The sequence below is a fragment of the Nycticebus coucang genome, chromosome 1 (assembly GCF_027406575.1).
Source record: "Nycticebus coucang isolate mNycCou1 chromosome 1, mNycCou1.pri, whole genome shotgun sequence".
Taxonomy (NCBI): domain Eukaryota; kingdom Metazoa; phylum Chordata; class Mammalia; order Primates; family Lorisidae; genus Nycticebus; species Nycticebus coucang.
In genome coordinates, this window is record NC_069780.1 from 132,227,010 (window position 1) to 132,251,183 (window position 24,174).

The following is a 24,174-nucleotide window of genomic DNA, read 5'->3' on the forward strand; positions in this document are numbered from 1 at the left end:
GATTTCGTTCAGAACTTAGATGATTCGATCTATGTTCCTGTATCTATTCTTTAAAGACTCTGAAAAACAAACAAACCTCTCTTATGGGCTTCTATTGAAATAATGCAGTTTTAAATCGAAAAACTGTACAAACAATGTTAGAAAATATTTCTCTAAAGGCGTCTTCTTGGTCTTACTAGATCATACTTCTCCCTCCTAACTTTTCTATCCAGTCTTCACTGGTAAAGTCTGACTCTCAACGTGAGTTCTGAATTTTAAAAAGTCAGTCTCTAAATGTTATCACCTTAAGTTTTAAGCGCTGCTCTTTCCTAAGCGTTCATTTCCACCATTTAACAAAAATCACTCAAGACTAGCATTCAATAAAGCATTTGTTTAGTACATTCTCAACCTGGACAAAGCCCCACATGCATTTCTCTTACATGGTCTCTGAAAAACTGTAGTCGTGAAAGGTAGCTTTTTCTTGCTGACATCATTCGGAACCAGGACTGAATCTAAAAATAAGTAGAGAAGTCAAGGCTATCACCAAACACCTCTTAACATAGTTTTATGTAGTTTTTCCAGAAATGATATTTGATAAAAAAAAAAAAAAAATTAGCAGCCCACTAAATAACAAGATATCTAAAGCCTCCAGTTCATCTCCCACTTCCTTCATTGCTTTCTCTTAAGGCAGCGGTTCTCAACCTTCCGAAGGCTGCGACCCTTTAATACAGTTCCTCATGCTGTGGTGACCCTCAACCATAAAATTATTTTCGTTGCTATTTTATCTGTGCAAAAATATGTGTTTTTCAAAAATATGTATTTTCCAGGCGGCGCCAGTGGCTCAAAGGAGTAGGGCTGGCCCCATATGCTGGAGGTGGCAGGTTCAAACCCAGCCCTGGCCAAAAACTACAAAAAAAAAAAAAAAAAAAAAAAGTGTTTTCCAATGGTCTTAGGTGATCCTGTGAAAGGGTCATTCGACTCCCAGAGGGCTCACTCTCCCACAGGTTGAGAACCGTTGTTTTAAGGCAATGTTTTTCAACATTTTTTAAATCTCACAGCACACTTGAACCTACAGCTAAACGTCCTTGGAACACTTAAATTGTGTTGATCAAAAGAAAAAGAGTAAAAAAAAGAATATACTTAATGTGTTTTGAATTTCTTTAAAAAAATAACTTAATGATCTTTAAAAATGTTCATGGTACACCTAAGATCCTCTCGCGGCACACTGGTCGAAAATCACTGTCTTAAGGTACTCAAAATATTTTACATGCTACTTTTAATCTTATCACCTTAGTTGGAGAGAGGTAGGGACAATAATGTGACTTTGTACTATTTTGCTGTAAGCTCGAATAAAAGCCAAGAGGGAAGGCATTTTGCTGAGAGTTGCAATGAGCCAATGCATCAAACTAAGTCTAGGATAAAACTAAGTCTAGGAGTTCCTGTAGCATCTGTGAAATGCACCCAATCCTTTACGTGTTTATAGCAAAACATCCTCAGAGGTCTCGTGAGAGACCTGCTACCACCAGTCTGCTGAGGGCACTGGGACCTGTTCCATGATGGACCCAGTCCATTATCTCATTAAAGAGCTAATGTATAATGGAGCTAGACCAGGTTAAAAGGTCCTTGAAGCTAATCTCACCTGATTCCACTTTCTCTTGCGCGTCCACTATTTCAACTGTCATCTGACTTCCAAGGTGTCTACAAGTCCATTTTTGGACAAGCCTTTGTCTTACTCCCTCACCTGGACCTGTCTGCTCGGGTGAAAAGCCAGGTGAGACTCGCTCAGGCCCCAGTACAGGCACTAACCCACCCAGCTCTACTTCTTGGCATTGATTTTGCATTTGCCATACAATGAGAGGTTTTGTGCCCTTATAGCTGAGCCTTCTGATAGTGATTAACCCTTCTACTTCCAGTGGTTTTGTGAATAACCACCTTTTAGAAGTTGGTTTCCTAGCCTGCCAGGGGTTTCTCAGAGTAACTGAACACAACATTGGTTCCATGTGGAACCACATGCAAAAATTAATTATGCAAACATATTCTTGCTGAAAAACTCTGTAAAAATATTCCTCCATTGTATAAATTTCAGATTAAAATAAAAAAACAGAGTATATATCCTCCTTCAACGTCTCAGTAATCAAAGGGGTAAGCAAATCTGAAAAGAGGAACATGAAATAAAGTCGGGTTTCCCCAAGAGTTTTAATAATCCATCTGAACTTTCCAGAGAAAGAGCATTTAGTGACTACAAAACACTTTGGCATGTGTTCTCCCCACCTTGTCAGGACCACAGCCAGTCACCGGCTGGCTTGCTGGAACACGATTAGCTGGGAGAGGAGCAGGGTTGGCATTCCAACCCAGGCCTGCTCCTGACTTCAGGCTCACACATACCCTTTCCCCACAGCTGTCTTCCAGAATCAGAATGAGAGGAAAACTTTCAGCCACGCACTTGATATGGAAAAAACAAATATTTACCTTCACAATAGAATAAATATTATCCCCAAAGGTCTGTCGTCTCACCATATACGCCTTCCGTTGTTTATATCCTTTCCAGAAAGCCTGAGGAAAAGAGAGAGGTGCAGAATTATTTATGAGCAACCGTCTCCCAGTTTATTTAGAAAGCATAAGAGGACAGCATTTTGCAGAGTACAGAGTCAGGACACTGTCAGGGACACGTCCCTCCAACTCTCATCTGGACACCCTCATAGGGGGCAGCAGCATTCACCATGGCACAGCACACCAGCTCAGGCCGAGACTTGTCCCAAGCACAAAGCAGAGCAAGGGTGAGAAATCACCAGGTAAGAGCCTAGTTTACTGCTTGGAAATACTTTACCAGTACAAGGCCCTGGGCAATGCAACAAAAAGGAATAATAAAATGGAATTTCTCCCAAACACAAACACTGGGTTTAATTTGGTAACAGTATAAAATGCGTGAACATAATAACTAGCAGTGTCTTTACTCCAACAAGTGGCCCACTGTGGCCCAGACAAGAAAGAAAGATGCCACACTGGTGACTCTGAATCCTTTGGATGCCTAAAAATAGGAGTGGTGCACCATTTATTACGTCACCTATGCCCACATGAAGTTATTGATGCTTCATCAAAATAGCTGTATGGACATCAGAATTAGAATTTTTACAGGAAACACATACAAAAACTGGGACACAAATGAGTATCTTTAGAAGAATTAAAGTCATAACTTATCAGTTTTCTCCAATTCATTTATGAGCATCTTTTTATTGAAACATATCTTTGTAACTTATCCCAATTCCCTGATCTTGTTTTTCAACTTAGAAATGAGATAAAAGTTCCTTGTTATGAAGGGCAAATACAAAGATCAAATTATTTTTTTAAATTTCTTTTCATGTATGTGTATTTTACGTCATCCTTTCTAAAATGGTACATGGAATATTATTTCAAAATTAACATGCTTGGTTGAAATGATTCAAAATGAAATAGGATGAAATCAAAATGATTAACTGCACACTTGCTCCAGACTTACCCTCTTAATCCAAATTCCTAGAAATGACAAATATGCTTTTTAAAAAACATTTATCAGCTATGATTTAATAAAAAAATAAAAAAAAAACATTTATTTTTGAAAGAATTGACTCACAGGAGCAATTATGCATCCTTTTACCCAGCTTCCCTAAATGGTAACAGCATACAAACATACCTTCAAAAACATACACAAAAGTGCTAGAAAATAAAACATATGGATAAAAGTTATGAGGGTTCCTGGGAGAGAGAGAAGGCAACTAAGAATGGACTGAAAGAGGAAACCACAGAATAAATTTCCCCCCAAACGTGAGAACATCTTTGGGATGGCTCTGACCTTGAAGGAACCTTTGGCAGCACAGTAATTTGGGAACAATTACCATCTCATCCATTTGTCAATCAGTAGATACAAAAGCATTTCTGGAGTGGAGCTGAGAAAACTGCGACTTTTATATTGCTAAATTCCCTCCCTAAAATTCCCCTTTAGGGAAGAAATTTAGCAATATAAAAATTTAAAACTACTTAGCCTTAAAGTCATAACTTATCAGTTTTCTAGAAACTAGAAAAACCTAGTATTTCTAGTTTCCAACATATCTAGCCCAGGAAAATACAAGTACTTGTGTAGAAAAACCTTATGGATTTTTGTTGCAGCAATGTTCATGATACCAAAAAGGTACATCCAGTGGAATGTTCATAAATGTGGGGAAGAGCAAGCAATGCCGTGACGGCAGGTGTCCTGAGGGATGCTACACGGCAGTTACAGAGAAGGAGGGGTCACATGTACACTACGGAAACATTCTGCATCTTGGGGAATGGGAAAATTTCCAAAATGTATTGCTAAGATGAAAAAGAAATTATAGCTTACCACACATATTATAATACCATAATGTTAACAACCCCCCCCCCCCAAACAAAACAACAAAAACCATATTTCTCTTCCTTCTTTCTTTTTTGAGCCAGAGTCCCATTCTGTCACCCTGGGTAGAGTCTGGTGGTGTCAGCTCACAGCAACCTCAAACTCTTGGACTCAAGAGATCCTCCTGCCTCAGCCTCTCAAGGTGCTGGGACTACGGGCACTTGCCACAGGCCTAACTAGTTTTTCCATTTTTAGTAGAGATGGGGTCTGGCTCTTGTTTGTGCTGTTCTTGAACTCTTGAGCTCAAGCAATTTACCAGCCAAGGCCTCCCAGCATGTTAGGATTATAGGCGTGAGATGCCACACTTGGCCATAATACTTATTTCTATGCAAAACTCTGTACTCTCAATGCCTAGTAAGATATATAATGGTCTGGGTGCGGCAGCCTGTGCCTATAATCCTAGTGCTTTGAGAGGCTGAATAGGAAGGATTGCTTGCAGCCAAGAGCTTGAGACCAGCCTAGGTAACATAGTAAGACCCCACCTCTACAAAAAGTAAGTTATCCAGGTATGGTGTGGGTACCTATACTCCTTTGCTACCTGGGAGGCTGAGGCAGGAGGACTGCTTGAGCCCAGGATTTCAACGCTGAGGTGAACTATGACTTTGCCACAGCCTGGGCAACAGAGCAAGACACTGTCTCAAAAAACAAAATGAAAACAAAAGAATACACAGCGAACACAGAGAAAGGGAGTATACATACCTCTGTACCCGTCCCTATACTTCCACCAGCTACTCTACAGAGGGATAAAGGTAGCTACTATGAACTTTTTATTATGTATCCTTTAAAATATGTACAAATATAAACACACTTGCCATGGATGTGCATAAAAATACAAACATATAAAGATTTGTTTGTACATCCTTTATTTTTGACAAAAATATACATCCTTTATTTTTGACAAAAAGGTGATTATACATCCTTTATTTTTGACAAAATGGGATCCACTATTATGCAAAGGTTTGTGTTCTTCTCTCAATTATATATAACACTGAAATTATCTCACACACTAAAGAAAGCACATCCTCCTTTTTTTTTTTTTTTTATGATCACACAGAATCCTACAGGATAGATTTACCTTGATGTAACAATTCATCTAATGATATACATTACTGTCATTTTTTTTGCAACATCTTGTACACACCATTATATATTTTGTGTAAATGTTTCCATTAAAACAGATAACTAGGGGGGAGGATGGGAGGAGGGAGGGTAATTGGTGGACCACACCTACGGTGCATCTTACAAGGGCACATGTGAAATTTACTAAATGTAGAATACAAATGTCTTAACACAATAACTAAGAAAATGCCGTGAAGGCTATGTTAACCTGTTTGATGAAAATATTTCAAACTTTATATAAAACCAGCACATTGTACACCACGATTGCATTAATGTACACAGCTATGATTTAATAAAAAGAAATCAAAAATAGATAAGTAGAAAGGGGATTATTGTGTCAATACTTGATATTAAAAATTGATAGGTACTGTCAAAGTTGCCCTCCAAAGAGTTATGATGGAGATCACATCCCTAATGGTCTCACAGAACCAGTAAAAATGTTAATGGCTGATAACAAGTGAAAATTGCTGCTTCATTTTTATTCATATTTTGATCTCTAGTAAAAGGTTGAAACCTTCCTTTTACATATCTTTACCCTGCCCCATTTATAATACAATTAACTTAAGTATTTCCTCTACGCACATTCTGAACCACATCAGTGTTATAATTCTTGCTTCAGTTATCAATGTTAAAAACTCAAAAGGAGAACTAAAATGTATTGTTTTTATGCTTATTTATTTAGCTTTTTTTTTTTTTTTGGGTGGAGACAGAGTTCTACCCTATGCCCTTAGCAGAGTGCAATGGTGTTGTAACCTCGGACTCAGGCTGTAGGCATCCTGCCGCCTTAGCCTCCGAAGCTGCTGGTGGTGAGGCCTGGCTGGGTTTTTCAATTTTTTCATGAGTGACACAAGGTCTCATTCTTGCTCAGACAAGCCTCGAACTCCAGAGCTTAAGCAATCCTCCTGTCTCAGCCTCCCACAGTGCGGGATTATAGGCGTGAGCCCAGCTATTTTTATGTTTATTTTTACTCTTTATTTTTTTCCCTTCCTGATGTTTCTAAATTCCTTCTTTTATCATTTCCTTTGCATTTCTTCAGCCATTCTTTGAGGGCAGGTTTGCTGATGACAGATACTCTTAATTTCCCCTTTCTGCGTTGACAGTTCTCTTCTTTTCAGCTCTTGAAAAATGTGCCACATCCTTCTGGCATCTGTAAGTTCATACGAAAATTCCTCTATCATTAGAAGAGTCTTCTTCCTATTGGTTAAGTTGTTTCTATCTTAGAGCTTTCATGATTCCTTCTTTGTCTTTTGTGAATTCCTTTCAGTTTTTCCTGTTTGGGGTTTGCTCAGCTCCTAGAATCTGTGTTTTTGTGTCTGTTGCCACACTTTGGAACTTTTCAGATTTCATTTAAGTACTTTGTCAACGTTGCCCCTTTTTCCTCTCCTCTGGAATTTTGATGACACAAATGTTAAATCTTTTGTTATAGTCCCACCCATTCCGAGGCTCTGCTCATTATTTTTTCAGTCTGTTGTCCAGATTTGGGAATTTCTATTGTTCTATACTCTAGTTCACTGATTCAATTAATTCCTTTGTTCCTTCCATTCTGCTGCTGAGACTATCCACTGTGGTTTTTCACTTTTTTATTTTTTTTCTGTATTTTTCAGTTGTAAACTTAGCTTGTTTTTAAAAAATTTTTACATTCTTTATTTCTTTTCTGAGACCATTTTCCTGTTTCAAATGAGTTGGTAATTGGTTATTGTAACATTTTTATGATGGCTGTATTAAAAATCCTTGTCAGATAATTCTCACATCTCAGTGTTGGAATAGAGTGACTGTTTTCTCAAATTCAAGTTGTGATTTCTTGGTTCTTGGCATAAGTGATTATTGTGATTGCAATATCCAAATAATCCAAGTGATTAAAACTTGAACAATGTAGGTATTACAGGATCTTATTTAATCTTGCTGATTCAGGTAAGATCATCTCCGGCATTGTTTTGGCAAGAGAAGTAGGTGGTGCTGCCTCATCACTGGCAGGTGAGAGTAGAAGTCAAGGTTCTCCACTCGGCCTCCACTGACACCATGTGGAGGTGGTCCTCCTCATTACTGCTGGGTAGAGATGAGAACTCTGGATGCTCTCTGCTGATACCACTCTGACTGGGAGTGTGGGAGCATCTCCTTATTACTTCCCACACAGCCTCCATCAACTGAGTGGAAGACCTCATTACCACCAGTATTGTAAAAGTATTGCCTCTCCACCATGGCTCCTTTGACACCACACTAGAAGGGCGAGGAAGGGTTGCTTAGTGGGCACGAGGCTCGTATTCTACAGGTTTCTGGGTGCCCTGTGCCAGTCCAAAGGGTGAAAGTCCAGACTCCCCCATCAGACTTTGCTGCCATGGAAGACCATAGCTTCTTCTGTGGTATCTGACTAGAGTAGAGTGGTCATTGTCTAAATGTTACTCTGTCTTGCTAGACTGTTCCTTTTTTGGTCCTCTGGCTACAAAGAGCAGATTTGTTGGAGATTGCTTTGCCTGCACCCAATGGCATTTCTGGGTTGCCAGCCTTTTCAGCTACAAGTCTGGAATATATGAGGCAAAAAGAAAACCACCCCAAAGACACATTACCATGTTATTCCCTGGGTTCCAAGATTGCCTGGTCAGTCTGCCTTTTTTCCCTTTTTACCATTCAGAATATTGTGATTGTTTATATAAAATACTAGGAGCTTAGATAGAAGAATAGAGAAAAGCATGAGGTCTGACAACTGAGATTGCAAACTCATCCTAGAAAAAGTGCTTTGAATGGTGGACTAGGCGCCATTGGTGCATAGCTTCCCCAGGGGAATACGCCAAAGACAACCACAGTGATACTCAGCAAGGATGTAAGTAGCACTTTTTGTAGGATGAGTTCATGAGCTTACTTGTCTGCCCTCATACATGTACTCCATTTCCCCATAAGTGGGAGCCAGACCTAAACGATTTTTAAGTTCTGTAGTTTTTTATATTAAGGACATATGACAAATCTACAATTAAAAAATTCAAACTGTAAAAAGTAGTTATAATTCAAGAGGATTAATTGAAAATTAGAATTGAGAGTTCATTGAAGGGATTAATTATAAAATAAAAATAAAACTGGTAAATGTTCTCTATGCCAAAAAAAAATAACATAAAAGATGTTATTCAAAATAGAAAAAAAAATTAAATGCATAGGAATGAACAAGAAATATAAAGGTTTCCTTGTAGAGGTCTTTCACCTTCTTGGTTAAATATATTCTAGATATTTTATATGTTTTCATAGCTATTATAAATGAAATTGCCTTCTTGATTTGGTTCTTGGCTACAACAATATTGGAGTATAGAAACACTATTCATTTCTGTACATTAATTTTGTATTCTGAAAACTTGCTGGATTCATTTTTCCAATGTAGGAATATTTTAGTGGAGTCTTTAGGATTTTCTAGGTATAAGATCATATCATCAATGTACAAGGACAATTTGACTTCTCCTTTTCCAATCTGGATGCCTTTTATCTTTCAGTTTTTTCTCTTGCTTGACTTTTCTGGCAAGGACTTTCAGGACTATGTTGCATAAGAGTGGTGAAAGTGGGCATCTTTGTCTTTTGTTCTTAGAAGCGATGCTTTCAATTTTCCTTGTTAAGATGATGTTGGGTGTGGGTTAGTTGTGTATGGTCTATATTATTTTGAGGTATGCTTCTTCTGTGCCTAGTTTGCTGAGGATTTTTATCATGAATTTTTCAAATGTTTTTCTGCATCTATTGAGCTAATCATAAAGTTTTTGTCCTTAATTCAGTTTATGTGATAAATAACATTTATTGATTTGAACCATCTTTGCATCCCTGTTCTTGCGGCCCCACCACTAGAAATTGTGAGTGATACAAACAAATGAAAAAATGTCCCATGTTCACAAATTGGAAGAATATTATGTATGTATCATTAAAATGACCATAGCGCCCAAAGTGATCTATAGGATGCAATCCCTATCAAAATACCAATGTCGTTTTTTACAGAATTATAAAAAACAATTCTAAATTTCATATAGAACCAAAAAAAGAGCTCAAAAAGCCAAAGCAATCCTAAGCAAAAATAATAAAGCTGGAAGTATCACAGTACCTGACTTTAAATTATACCGTAAGACTATAGTAACCAAAACGGCATGGTACTGGCATGAAAATAGACACATAGATCATCGGAACAGAATAGAGAACCCAGAAATAAAACTCATAGACAAGTGACCTTTGACACAGTGGACAAGAACATACACTGGGGTAAGGACACTCTTTTTCTCATAAATGGTGTTGGGAAAATTGTATTGATTACCATATGAAGAAGAGTAAAACTGGACCCTCATCTCTCAGTATATACAAAAATCAACTCAAGATGGATTAATAACTTGACTTTAAAACCCAAAACTATAAAAATCCTAGATGAAAACCTAGGAAAAGCTCTTCTGGACCTTGGTCGTGGTAAAAAATTCACGACCAAGACCTCAAAAACACAGAAAAGCCCAAATAGACAAGTGGAACTTGATTACACTAAAAGGCTTCTGAACAGCAAAAGGAATAATTAACAGAGTTAACTGACAATCTGTGAAGTGGGAGAAAATATTTATTAATTATTCATCTGACAGTGGACTAATATCCAGAATTTTTAAAGATCTCAAACAACTCAATACCCTTTCCCAAAATAATCTCATTAAAAAGTGGGGTAAAGACATGAATAGACATTTTCCAAAGATAATAAATGGCCAATAAACACATGAAAAAATATTCTACAACACTTAACCAGAGAAATGAAAATTAAAACCACAATGAGATATCTTCTTACACCAATCAGGGTGGATTTTATTAAAAAGAAAAAAAAAATAGATGTTGACAAGGATTCAGAGAAAATGGAACACTCATATACTGTTGGTAGAGATCTAAATTAGTACAACCTCTATGGAAAACAGGATGGAGATTTCTTAAAGAACCAAAAACAAAACTACCACAAAACCCAGCAATCCCACTACAGGCTATCTACCCAAAGGAAAAATCACTATATCAAAAAGATACCTGCATTCCTTTGTTGCTCACAGCACTATTTACAATAGTGAAGATAGAAAATCAACCATGGAAAATCAACAATGGAATGCTATTCAGCCATAAAAAAGAATTAAATAATGTCTTTTTGCAGCAAAGTGGACAGAATTAGGGGCTATTATCTTAAGTGAAACAACTCAGACACAGAAAGACAAATGACCACATGTTCTTACTTATAAGTGGGGAGCTAAATAATGTGTACACGTGGAAACCCAGTGTGGACTGATGGATGATGGAGACTCAGGAGGGTGGGGGAGTGCATGATGGGAGTTTGCTTGGTGAGTGCAATGTTCATTACTCCAGTGACAGATGCACTGAAAGCCCTGACCTCACCACATGCAGTATATCAATGTAGAAAAGTTGCATTTTCACCCTGTATCAGATACAAAAATAAATAATAATAAAGATAATTGTAAACAAAAAAGAGAAAGACACATCAGGGGTACATGTGCACAGATAAAAGGCTACTGAGGACACCATGAGAAGGTGACCACCTGCAAGCAAGGAGAACCACACCTACCAACACCCTAATCCTGGACTCTGAGCCTCCAGAACGGTTTATTTAAGACTCTTCTGGGCAGCGCCTGTGGCTCACTGGGTAGGTTGCCGGCCCCATATACCGAGGGTGGCAGGTTCAAACCCGGCTCCGGCCAAACTGCAACCAAAAAATAGCCAGGCGTTGTGGCGGGCGCCTATAGTCCCAGCTGCTTGAGAGGCTGAGGCAAGAGAATCACCTAAGCCTGGGAGTTGGAGGTTGCTGTGAGCTGTGTGATGCCACGGCACTCTACCGAGGGTGACAAAGTGAGACTGTGTCTCTACAAAAAAAAAAAAAAAAGACTCTCGTATTTTGTTATGATAGCCCAGGTGTGACTAAGGTGTGATGGAGACTTTTTAGATGTAAAATTTCTGGAAAAGCCAGAAGGCAAAGGGTGCCTGCAATTGAGAGAGTACTTCTAATTTAATAAGCAAACAAATATGGTCATAGGCCAAGAGCAAGTGTAATGTAGCCATCTTACCTATAAATGCTTAGCAGAGTACCTAGAACACAGTAAACATTCTTTCCTCAATTTTAAGTTAAGCATTTTTTTTTCATTTCTGAAACAAGATATACATACAACCAATAGAACTATTTCCCCCTAAAAATATAAAGCAATAAAATTATACTACACTTTGGGTATAGTGTATACAATAAGAGAGATATTAACATGTGAACTGTAAAGTTTTTTATTATAAAGATGCAATTTCTTCAAAAAACTAAAATTTCAATGCAACTATTAAAAAAAAACAAGAACTTGTCTAGTTACAATTTTATCAAATGCTTTTGTACTAGTTACTGAGATGAGAAATTTTTCCTCCTTTAAGTTCTTACGCTGATAAGGATTACACAGGAATATAAATTATTCAGAAGTTTAAAACTGGAGTAATCTTGACAGTGCTGCTCAAACTTTAATGTGAATCTAAAATCATCTGAGAATCTTGTCAGAATGCAGACTAAGATTTAGTAGGTCTAGGGTAAGTATTGAGATTTTTGTACTCCTAACAAGCTTCTAGGAAATGGCACAGTTGAGTATAAGGCCCACACTTTAAGTAATAAATAGATTTGTAACTGATCATTCACTTAGAAAATGCCATGTGGGACTTGTTAACGGTGCGGCACTTCTGAGAAGATGGGAGAAATTGCTTTGTGATGCCATCAAGGATTGTTCACAAAAGAGCCAAACAGCACCACAGGAGAATAGGGATGAGAACTCTACTTGTGGGAGAGGGGATTACAGCAATCTGACCAGTAATGTGCTGGTTGTGATGCCCCCGATGGATCATATACTCAGGCGGGTAGCACTGTTTTAAAGCACAGAATTACTGTGATTGTGTGGATGTTTATTATACATTCCTTGGTCCATATTGAAAGGTAAAACACCACACTGGAAATTAACTCAAGTCTTCTTTCTGCTTTCATGGTACTAGCTAAATTGTAATTTCTGTAACTCTGATTCACAAACATTCTGAATAAATAACCTGTCGTAGTAACAGATTATGCAACAGTGAACCATTCTGGCATTGGTGAAATGACCCCACTTGTCCATTCTGTATTATTCTTTTATAACAGGCAGTTCCTGAGTTACAAACATCTGCCATATGTACAACTTACACGTATGAACGGAGGCTATGACAGTAAGTTCCCCAGTTACAAACGTCTGACATGACATACAACTTGTACTTATGAATGGGGCTATTATAGGTAATAGGTAAATACACTTGTTCCAACTTACATACAAATTCAACTGAAGAACAAACCTAGAGAACCTATGTCATTCGTAACTCTGGTACTGCCTGAACTAAAGATTAAAACCTCACCGCCTTGAGTAGTGGCCTTGAGATTTGATTATGTTTCATCTTATTACTTAGTAGATTTTTCTGGAATCCTTCTCCATTTATAAATACTTTATTGTTACCTTTCCAAATGAAGGTAACTTGACTGAATATAGAATTTTGTCTATAAAAGCAGAATACTACATTCCTCATATTTCATTTGTCACAATTCTGTATTATCCTTTTTTAGTCTGCAAGTTTTAGTTCATCAAGAGTGACTTTTCTTATTCTTTTAAACAAAACTGTCATGCATAGTCATACATTTTACAGACCTTCTATAATTACCGATTGTTTATTATAAACAAATATGGGGATAATGTTGGGAGGAAGGAACAGTTAATGATGCAAAGGAGACACAATTCTAAAGTATGAAGATATTTAGACGCGGCTTTTTATAGAAAATTGCAGATGGCAAGGATTTACAAAAATATCAGTCTCATTCTTCTCTTTGGTATGAGAAGTTGTGGGAAAATTTATAATAGCCATCTTATTTGTTTTGTTTTTTGGTAGTATAAATATATTTTCTGTGTAGAACATCTGTAAAAAAAACCCCCAAGTCTTTCAGAATACCTAGACCCTGAGGTTACTGCTGTTTTTTATTTTATGTTTTTTTTTTAGAGACAGAGTCTCACTTTATGGCCCTGGGTAGAGTGCCGTGGCGTCACACAGCTCACAGCAACCTCCAACTCCTGGGCTTAAGCGATTCTCTTGCCTCAGCCTCCCGAGTAGCTGGGACTACAGGCACCCGCCACAACGCCCGGCTATTTTTTTGTTTGCAATTCAGCCGGGGCCGCGTTTGAACCCGCCACCCTCGGTATATGGGGCCGGCGCCTTACCGACTGAGCCACAGGCACTGCCCTACTGCTGTTTTTTAACTATTAACCTCTGAAAAATATGACTGGATGAACTGGTTGCTTTGCTTGATAACTGAGTACCCAGCACAGTGATATTCAAATTACCAAAGCCAACTTCTGAGGCACAAACACTTGTGCGTTCTTGGTTAGCCAAGAAAGCTCTAAAGACTGGCTTCTTTTCCCCATCTCCCAAAGGTAAGATCCAGCCATCTAAAAGAGTAGTCAGTGATACTAAAACAGGACAGCCGTCAACAGGGTCACCTCCTCCCCCTCAGCCCAGCCCCTGCTGCTGCTCCTGGAAGTCTGAAGCTGTTTCAGAGTAGCTTGTTTATCTTTCTTTGGCAGGATGACTGAGGCAATCTCTAACCTCAAGTTCAGTAACACAATGATTCCCAGGGCTAAGCTTTGGTGTCTGCCACTATGATGTCCTTTCTTAAAAAGTGGTATTGTAGCTTCTTTTGTTAAAAACAAATCAACCGGGTGGCGCCTGTGGCCCCATATGCCGGAGGTGGCGGGTTCAAACCTAGCCCAGGCCAAAAAAACCCCCAAAAACAAAAACAAACCAATTACCCTTTTATTATAGTTATCTATTCCCCCTCTCCTTTTTGTTTTCTTCTGATCTCCTGCTGTGCCATGGCCATGGGTCCCCACTGTCTGCCCTCTGAATCATTTCATCATTTTTTAACTGCTATTGAGCATGTAAGAGCCACATATTGGGAAAAACCTGTTAGGAAATTATCCCGTTCGGTCCTCACAACTTTGCACTTTTAACTGGCATTAGAATTTCCCAATGACGAAGTGTGTTTTTAATCATCTCCTCTTTCTCTCAGCTTCTGTCCTAGGCTCTCCACATGGGTTTTAATTATTTCCAGAGTCTGTTGTACATTGTACAGTTATTAATTCATTTACATTCCCCAATGTCATTATTTCTCATCCTCTCCCTAGGTGTCAGCCAGTCTTTTCACTTTATTCTTTTGCCTTGTTTCTATAAGTCTACTTCTCATTAAATTCCTTGTAAGTAAAAAGCTGTTTCAGTATAAAATTTTCTTCTGTTTTCTGGAAGAGTATGCCTAGATGTTTACTCCTTTTATATTTTGTAAGTTATATTCCTTTTTCTGTTTTTGAAACACAGTTTTCTTTTTTGTTTATGAGCAGACTTCTTATGACTCACTCAGGCAATTTTCAGCGCCTTCTAACTGCTCAGAAGTAACGTGGCTGTGTAAGTTCTCCTGGACCTCCTTCCCCATTGACCTGGGCATCATCCGATTAATTCCGTAAGCATTTGAGACAGAGGTTAGAGGTCAACTGCATTCTCTGTGCCACTGTGCAGTTCCTTGGCAGGTGACTGAGAGTAGGGAGGGTGGTGTAGCTAGGGTGTGTATGGCTGGCCTTGGCCTAGGCGCTTTGTCTTCTTATTTCCCTGCAAATTTGTTAAGACTATTATGTCTGGGACCAATTCAGCCACTTAGACATCTTGAGCTGTTCTATGTAGGAGAACTTCTCAGATACCAAGAACATTCCCCTAAGTCAGGGCGAACTAGCCATTTTGGTGAGAGATGAGACTAAGCGTGACACCTTTCGGTTCATGATCTTCTGCTTTTACCGGTCAGTAGGTTTCTACTCATTGCATATTCACCTCGGGTGCATGCCTGTGAGTAGACTTACTTGAGGACCTCACACCCTCTTTGCTAGGAAACTGTCAGAAGGGCAAATAAAAGCAAAAAAAAAAAAAAAGCATGGTGGGATGATTTTGTAGTTTGATGGCTGCTTCTTCTTCAATCCTCCTGCCTTTTCTGAGGTGGAAGAAAAAGCCTCCAAATGATTACTCCCATCCCTCCCCCAACCTTCTCATACTTTTGCACTGAGCTCTAATATCACACCCTGGGCTGCTCCGGATGCCGTCCAGCTGCACCTCTGCAAAGCACCTCGAGATTGGAGAGTGTGGGGTTGGTCCAAACTGCATCACAATGGCTGGCACTGAGTTCTGTGCAAATTTAGAGCTATAGTGTCAGTGCAGACAATTCTATTTTGGGACTGTTGTTCACTTCCTGTGTCCTGCCTATCATTTTTTTTTTCACTTATTCAACCTATCATTTGTTCAAAGGAATAAACTGGGACAGTCATTGGCTGCCCTAGAGAAATACTTTGAGTGTCTGATTTGCAGTACAAACTTCTTTTAAAAAATGTACCAGTTCTGCTTTGCTGATATCTTAATCTCTGAGCAAATTCAAACATTTGAGCACTTATCACATGCAAGGCACAAGAAGACAAACGTTTGTAAAACTCATTTTCTTCCCTGGACTTTGCAGTTAGGTGGAGAAAGCAGATGAGTTCATGACTGACCACAAAAAAGAAGCTCTTCAACATAAAATCTTTCCATTTAGGAAATGTCATAGCTATTGGCCAAAGGACACACCCATCAAACACGGCCAGTGTCTGAAAGCATCCATTTGAACACACGACAAGAGGACAAACATGCAGCCTTCTGGAAGCCAGTGGTTGGTGGAGGGTGCCAGAGGGATACAAGAAGCAACACCTCAATCTGGCAGGTTTTTCTCCTGCCAACCAGAAGGTTCGAACAAGTCATACAGGCTCAGGCATAACTCAAAATAAAAAATTTGGAAATGAGGATTTCTCTTGCAGACCTAAATGAAGAAGAAAAGATTGTGGAAGGGAGGAGATACTTTTGGAGATGCTAAATCTGTTTGATTTCATTAGCTCTTCCATTCTTTCAGGCTAGAAGAGCACAGATTCTCAGATGCCTCTCAGCATCCACCAACCAGTAAAAAACTAACTCCCGAAGCCTCGGAGTCAGGTAGGAGGTAACACATGGAGATCTTGCTTTTTAGAGAAACCAGGCTTTGATTCTGAGGTGTCCCTTTGGCTCCAACTAGGCTGGCAGCAGGTGGATCTGTACAATTACAAAGGGCTCCGGGCGGCGCCTGTGGCTCAAAGGAGTAGAGCGCTGGACCCATATGCTGGAGGTGGCGGGTTCAAACCCAGCCCTGGCCAAAAAAAAAAAAAAAAAAAAAGAGGGCTCTGGAACAGGTTCCAGAAGACCACACATTAAAAGTCACTCCTTATCAACATATTGCCCATCTTAAAGCCTCAGTGAAGTAGACTACAGGGCCCTGATTAAGTCACACTCGGCAGTCATAGATTTATTACAATGCTGGCAGTTGAGTGTCCTATCATCAAATAAAACATTTTCAGGGGAATATGACAGTGTTCCGTAACCAGTGGTAGCTGATTCACATACCTGTATTTTGACCACATTCGCTTCTTGTTCATACAAAAATGATTTCCTAGCTTCAAACTGTTCCATAAGGGGGTTTCCGGTACTTGCAGCTCGAAAGCGATGAAGCAAATCTTCAGAAGCAGACCACACATTCTCACGAATGTACCCTACCGTGACTTCCTCAATAATATCCTGGCAAGAGATAGTTCTTATGGTTACACTTCACACATCAGGCGAAAGGGGCAGCTAAAATAGCGTCTGGGTAGTTTATCTTTAAGACAGTGTTATGAATGGCTCTCTTTGGCTTGGTTTAAAAACAGACTTAATCAGAGCCAAGGGATGAACCGGCTTAGCTTCTTTCTAGTGACATAATTTTGGAATCGTCTGAGCTTGGGGCAAACATGGCTGAATGATTTCAGGATTTGGAGGCGAAGAAGTATGATGATGCTGGCAAGGCCCAGGCATGAGGCTTGAGCTCCACAGAACGTAAAAAGGGTAAGGATCATCGGTGTAAAAACATGCATCGCCTCCTTACTCCCGTGGGCTGCTGAGGGAAAGACAGAAGAGCCCTCGAGGTCCTCAGGCTTCTCTCCCCCACCCACATCGTCCCCAGGCCAGAGGAGGCAGATCCCTGCAGTGAGCCGGGGAGAATTCAAAACGATGCTCTGGGGCAAAACAAAACACTTGGAACAGAAGGAAAGGAGGTGGGAAAGGTGTCAAAGGCAGAGGAATCTGGAGGAATGAGAACCAAGAAGGAAGGGGTTATAAGAAGACTTCATGTGGGTTATGAACCGGGTGTACTTTTATGTTCATTGGGAGACTAGAAAAGACTAGACTCAATAGTTGGTTAAACAGTAAAAGTGAAATCATATAAAAGAGGCATAAACAACTTTAAGAGAAGCACTATGTGTGTGTTCATTTAACTTCAGGTTGTTTAGAAGAGATACAACTTTTTTTTTTTTTTTACAGTGTTAGACCCTCCACTGTTTAATTATCATAACCGACTGATGCTCAATATAACAATGAGTTATACCCGGAACGTCTTTGGATGTCACATGAGCAACTTTTGATTCCAAATTTCAACTCTTTGATGCTGCTGATTTAAAGTTTGATATGTGTTTTCAATCATGGCATATGATCTTTTAGTAGGTCCATAACTTCATTAAAAAACAGCACTAAGGGCGGTGCCCATAGCTCAGTGGGTAGGGCTCCAACCATATACACCCAGGCTGGTAGGTTTGAACCCGGCACAGGCCAGCTAAAACAACAATGACAACCACAGCAACGACAACAAAAAAAGCCAGCTGTTGTGGTGGGCAAGAGGGAGGGAGGCTGAGGCAAGAGTTTGAGGTTGCTATGAGCTGTGACGCCACAGCACTCTACTGAGGGTGACAATGTTAAGACTCTGTCTCAAAAAAAAAAAAAAGCACTGATAATCATTGCTACAATGCTGTTTCCTTAAAAATTATAAGAACTGTGACCATCTGAAGTTAGTTAATAAATGATGTTCTTGGCTACTTTCTTTTTTTTTTTTTTTTGTAGAGACAGAGTCTCACTGAACCGCCCTCGGTAGAGTGCCGTGGCGTCACACGGCTCACAGCAACCTCTAACTCTTGGGCTTACGTGATTCTCTTGCCTCAGCCTCCCGAGCAGCTGGGACTACAGGCGTCCGCCACAACGCCCGGCTATTTTTTTGTTGCAGTTTGGCCGGGGCTGGGTTTGAACCGGCCACCCTTGGCATATGGGGCCGGCGCCCTACTCACTGAGCCACAGGCGCCTCCCTTTAGCTACTTTCTTATGATTAAGAAGTTTTGGTAGCACTGTCTAACTCAGACCACCTTTTTTTCTCTAGGTTTTAATAAATACTATATCGGTGATTCTGTTCACAATACTGCTACAGTGCTCTATCTTTGATATTACTGACCTTTAGCGATTACATAAAATCTGTTTGTGTATTCTATTTCTTTCCCCCCAAAGGAGAACTCAGTTATCATCAGCATTTTCTTTTAAAAATACTAAAATGCCTATATCCACCACCAATTTTCTTTTTTGGGTCCAACTTTTCATCTTAAGTCCAAAGCATTGGTGAACATTCCTTTGAGAGTATTTCCTCTTGGAAGCAGTAGTCACTTTTTAAAGGAGCTGGATACCTATGTTAGAATAAATCAATTTTTTAAGCCTCCAACTTGTGTGATTAATTTCAGAGCAATGGGCACATGGTGGTTGTGTCAGAAACAACGGGGAAAGTGGAAAAGATACAAAATGAGAAATTGGAGTACTGGGAGTGAACCTGTCTATGAACTCTGTGCAATTGGAGAATTAGTGTAGCTGCTTTACCCACCCCGTGCCTCAGTTTCTCCATCTAGAAAAAAGTAAGATGAGAATGTTTACTTTGCTTCCAGTTACAGAATGATTTAGGGACCACAATGATGTGAACGCACATTGGAACGTGAAACTCTGCACTAATACGGGGTACTGGCAATGTCTGTGGTTTCAGAAGACCTTTATTTGTGGTGCTACACATTCTTTGGGTAGTCAGAAAGATTACTTCTGACCATAACTTATTTCATAAATTTCACACTGTCCTGACTTTATTCTGCCATTTCTTCATGGCCTTCCACCCACCTCTGACAAAGCAAGGAACCCCCTCACAAAGGCAGCCACATGGTCTCACTACCTGTTTATAGCTAAATCTTTTGTTTTGGGAGGTCTATACCACGCGTCTAGCTCCTTATTCTTGTGTTGTAAGAACATAAATTCTCAGATCTAATAAAGCCATGGTCACAGAGAGGTCCATCTATTGTCAAAATGCTCCCTTCATTTTTCTATGCAGAGAGGGAGAACCGAAAAATGAATGAAATTAGGTGACTTACAACTGGAACTGAAAAGAGCTCTTTGGCCTTACTCTTTCTTACAGTTTTTCTCTTTTTGTTTTTTAAAATGAATACTGAGTCCTTGGCTCATATATATATATATATAAAATAATTGGTATTTGGGAAGAAATTAGGACTAAAATGGAAAAGGCACACAGAAGGAAATTAGTATGTACCCTAAGACTTAGGCCAGCATTGTATACAATGAGAAAAAGCATTTAAGCAAGAGATTTTAATGCAGACTCTTCAAAATGGGTTTCTTCTTCCTATGTTTAACATACTAAATGTCTTAACAGCCAATAACTGTGCTGTATATGTTTACCAACACATTCTTTGCTCCTAACAAGAAGCTCACATAAGAACTATTTATATAGTTTGGTTGAAAAGGGTTGGAAGGAGGAATAAATTGCCTGTTTTTGGAGACAGAGTCTCACTCTGTTGCCTGATTAGAGTGCAGTGGCCCCATCATAGCTCACAGCAACCTCAAACTCCTGGGCTCAGGAGATCCTCCTACCTCAGCCTCCCAAGTAGCTGGGACTATAGGTGTGTGCCACAATGCTGGATAATTTTTCTATTTTAAGTAGAGATGGGGGTCTTCCTCTGGCTCAGGCTGGTGTTGAACTCCTAAGCTCAGGTGATCCATCTGCTTTGGCCTCCCACAGTGCTAGGATTATAAGCATGAGCCAGTAGGCTCTGCCTGATAAATTGCTTTTCACAAGTAAACTATGGTAGAAGAAAGGAGTTAAAAGGAGTTAAAAGGGATCTTTACTGGTTAAGTAAAAATTCTGATTTACTATATCATGTTTACCTCTTGGTTCGTATAATATATGGACATATGGCTAATTTTTATGTCAGTTAACGAAAAGCCAAGTATAAAATACACTCAGCTGTACTGTTTGCACTTATATTTGGACACAGCTTCACTCACAGGTCTAGAAATTATGTTAAGCAATGAAACTATGCTAAGATGATCATTTCAGAAGAAGTAAACATTTGTTTCATCATCCTGTTCTCTGCTTCTGGAGCTATCCTGGATATGGCTGGGATCTGGCAGAGCCCTCTCCAGCACTTTGTAGGAAAAAAATGACATTTTGGTTTGAAAATTTATTTGTAAGCTGAGAGGGGGGAAAATAATACATTTTGAAAACTGACGACCAAGGAGTTGTCACTAATTAAGCTTAATTCTGTCAAGGAAATCCTTAAGCTTGATTTCTTTGCCGTCCCAAATAAATCGCAAAAGCTTTCTTTTCCCTCTTCTATTTGGTTTTGTTATGCCAATACGGGAAACATTCTGAAAGTTAGATGCACTATAGCCACATTCAACTGCAGTTTGTAAAGACTTTATTCCATATCCAGCCTTGAACTATATCAATTAGTTCATCTCATCATTTAATGATTCAAAAACATAGAAAACCAATCACAATGGCTCGGTGCCTGTAGCACAGTGGTTACAACTCCAGCGACATACACCGAGGGTGTCGGGTTCAAACCCGGCCCAGGCCAGATAAACAATGACAACTGCCACAAAAAATAGCCAGGCGTTGTGGCAGGTGCCTGTAGTCCCAGCTACTTGGGAGGCTGAGGCAAGAGAATCACTTAAGCTCAAGAGTTTGAGGTTGCTGTGAGCTGTGACACCATGGCAGCACTCTACCAGGGGTGACATAGTGAGACTCTGTTTCAAAAAAAAAAGAAAGAAAGAAAGAAAAAGAGAACCAATCACGCACACCTTCACACTGTTTTCCATCAAACATCAAGCTCCTACCTCAATTTCATCTCTGTTGAGCCATGATTCCTTAAGCGAGCATGATTCAGGTTGGACCCAGGAGCTCTCTTTTGAATCAATGTTGTAATAGTAGTCATATTTCTCCTGCAGGGTGACTTTCAGCCATGGACCTTCATTAGACACTGAAGAAAAAAGTTCATTAAATTTTACAGAGAAGCAGTCAGTTGTAAACATTAGTGTAGTTTCTTTAATATGTAAAATAATTTAATCAGTGTGTTTTTCACCAGACATTCAGCTAGCCTAAGTTCAGGGCATCAGAAATGATTTGCTAACATGGCATGAATTCAATGCATTCAAAGTCAGACGTCTGCTAAGCCAAAGAAAAAAGGACAAGAGACAAATGTCTAATGCCAACTCTCCAAAGAAAAGGAAAAGTAACAAGGAATATGTGTAGACATCTGCCGTTCAATACACGGTCTCCTCTGTCTACATGTGGTGCTGTCCACACGTATTGGCTACCTGTGGTGTATATCCACGTAAACAAAGGAGACCAGGGAGCAAGATCCTTTTTGCTCACAAAATCTTACAGCAATTTCTCCGGTAAGGACTGACCCACAGACCCACAGGGACTGTGGCTCATATTTGAGGAGGATCAATGATCTGCATTAAACCAAAGCAGAAGTGATTCACCTCTGGAGACAACTTTATCCAAAGCACAAAGTGTCTTATGTACAAAGGTCACCTAAAGTAGGGAAAACAAAAATTCCTGGTCCCTCTGACTCATCTTACTCGAGGCAACCACATGAAATAAGGAAAGTAAATATTGAGAGGATGTAGTTTGTGTGCCAGGGAGAAGTGTTAGAAAAACCTATGTCTGGCCTGGCTTCAATGGGTCAAAGGTCAAGAAGAATGTCTCATGTCTCCTCCTCACAAATCTAGCCCGTTTTCCAGTGTCTTATTTTCAGGTGTGCTCCCAAAGATGCACTAGGTCTTATTTTCAGGGGACGTCTTATCTTTCCTGTAAGTAGGTCTTATTTTTGGAGGATGTCTTATTTTCAGGGAAACAGGGTATAAGCTACACTTCAAATTTAGAAATCTGTTTGTTTTGTTGAATAGTCATGATTCCTGTCCCAGGCCAGAGAGCCAAAAAAAAAAAAAAAATTTTTTTTTTTTGTTTTTGGTAAAGTTCTTAGCCTACACCAAGTCAGATGCTATCAAATGAGTATTAGTCTCATTCCATTTATAGGTAAATCAAAGTTCAAGTCAACATCTTTACACCATATTTAAATGAATTCAAATCACTAAATGTATTAATATGTATTAATTCCTTTTGGTTTTAAATGTTCTGTTTGTCAATGCTTAGGAAGAGAGACTTATCCCTTTTCATATGAGCAGACAAGCCATTCATCTGTTTAGAAACATACTCAAATGCATTGTGAAATCAAGTTAGTATGTTCACAAGTAAATATTATATTTTCAATCACCAGTAGTTGTCAGATTCATAAATGCTTTCAGAAGGATAATCACCCTTCTTAAGGCAAATCTCTCACTGGAAAGGAAAGGTGGGAAGCAAAACTAGTGAAAACATCCCTCCTACCACTTGACCCAAGAAGTAGAAGGTTTGGTTAAAAGCCAACCACATTGGCATGAGAAGGCTCTACTTGGGTTGGAATGTGACTGGGTAATAGGAGAGGAGGATTCCAACCATTTTTATACCTCGCTTGAATTTACAGTTAGAGGCTGAAGAGAGCTGCTTTCCAATATAGGTTACAAATATTTTTCTTAAGACATATGGTTGGTTTGTTATTTTTAGAGAAAAAACTAATCACAGGCCTTTAAAGAAAACATAAAAGAGAAAAATTCTAGTTAGTTAAGACGTGGTCAACATTCTAGAAGGAGGCATACTTTCTAGATGGCTTCCAGACAAAATTATACCTATAAATAGGGCAAAACTTGAGTTAAAAGGCTGAGTACTCCACCTAATAGTGGACACTTCAGTTTGGCAAAGAATAGATACACTAGAAAAAGAGGAGAGAGGGATAAGAATAAATCACCCTATGCATTCCCAGAAACAACGTTCATCACTCTATCTGGGGGTAAAAGTCAGTCATTATTTCCCTGGAAAGCTTCTCTTCCTTCTAGAACAGGGGTCAGCAAGTTTTTTTCTGTAAAGGGCCAGAGAATAAATATTTTCAGTTTTGTGGGCTACAGGTCTCCGAAATAACTGCTAAAAAAATCCAACCACACTCATTTATATATGGTCTCTGATGAGTGTGGTTGGATTTTGGTGAAGCTTTTGGCATGTGGATCACACCTGTAATCCCAGTGCTTTGGGAGGCTGACATGGAGGCCAGGAGTTAAAGACCAGTCTGGGCAACACAGCAAGACCCTCTCTGTACAAAAAAAAAAAAAAAAAGAAAGAAAGAAAGAAAAGCTAGCTGGCAGTGGAGGTAGATTCCTGCAATCCCAGCTACTTGAGAGGCTGAGGCAGGAGGACCTCTCGAGCCCAGTATAGTGACCCAGAATTGTGCCACTGTATACCAGTCTGGGTGACAGAGTGAGATTCTGTCTCTAAG

At 39.4% G+C, this 24,174-nt stretch overlaps 1 protein-coding gene across 3 annotated transcripts in view; it reads right to left on the reverse strand.

Moving 5' to 3' along the window:
- The window catches only part of IQGAP2 (IQ motif containing GTPase activating protein 2), a 362,038-nt gene that overhangs the window by 62,060 nt on the left and 275,804 nt on the right, over positions 1-24,174 (reverse strand). For all 3 annotated transcript variants that reach the window (XM_053588316.1, XM_053588306.1, XM_053588326.1), the window contains 4 exons: positions 21,638-21,780; positions 17,024-17,194; positions 2,449-2,532; positions 420-491 (listed from right to left, as the gene is read on the reverse strand). In XM_053588316.1, the coding sequence (XP_053444291.1) occupies positions 420-491; positions 2,449-2,532; positions 17,024-17,194; positions 21,638-21,780 (470 nt within the window). The remainder of the gene's footprint in view (positions 1-419; positions 492-2,448; positions 2,533-17,023; positions 17,195-21,637; positions 21,781-24,174) is intronic.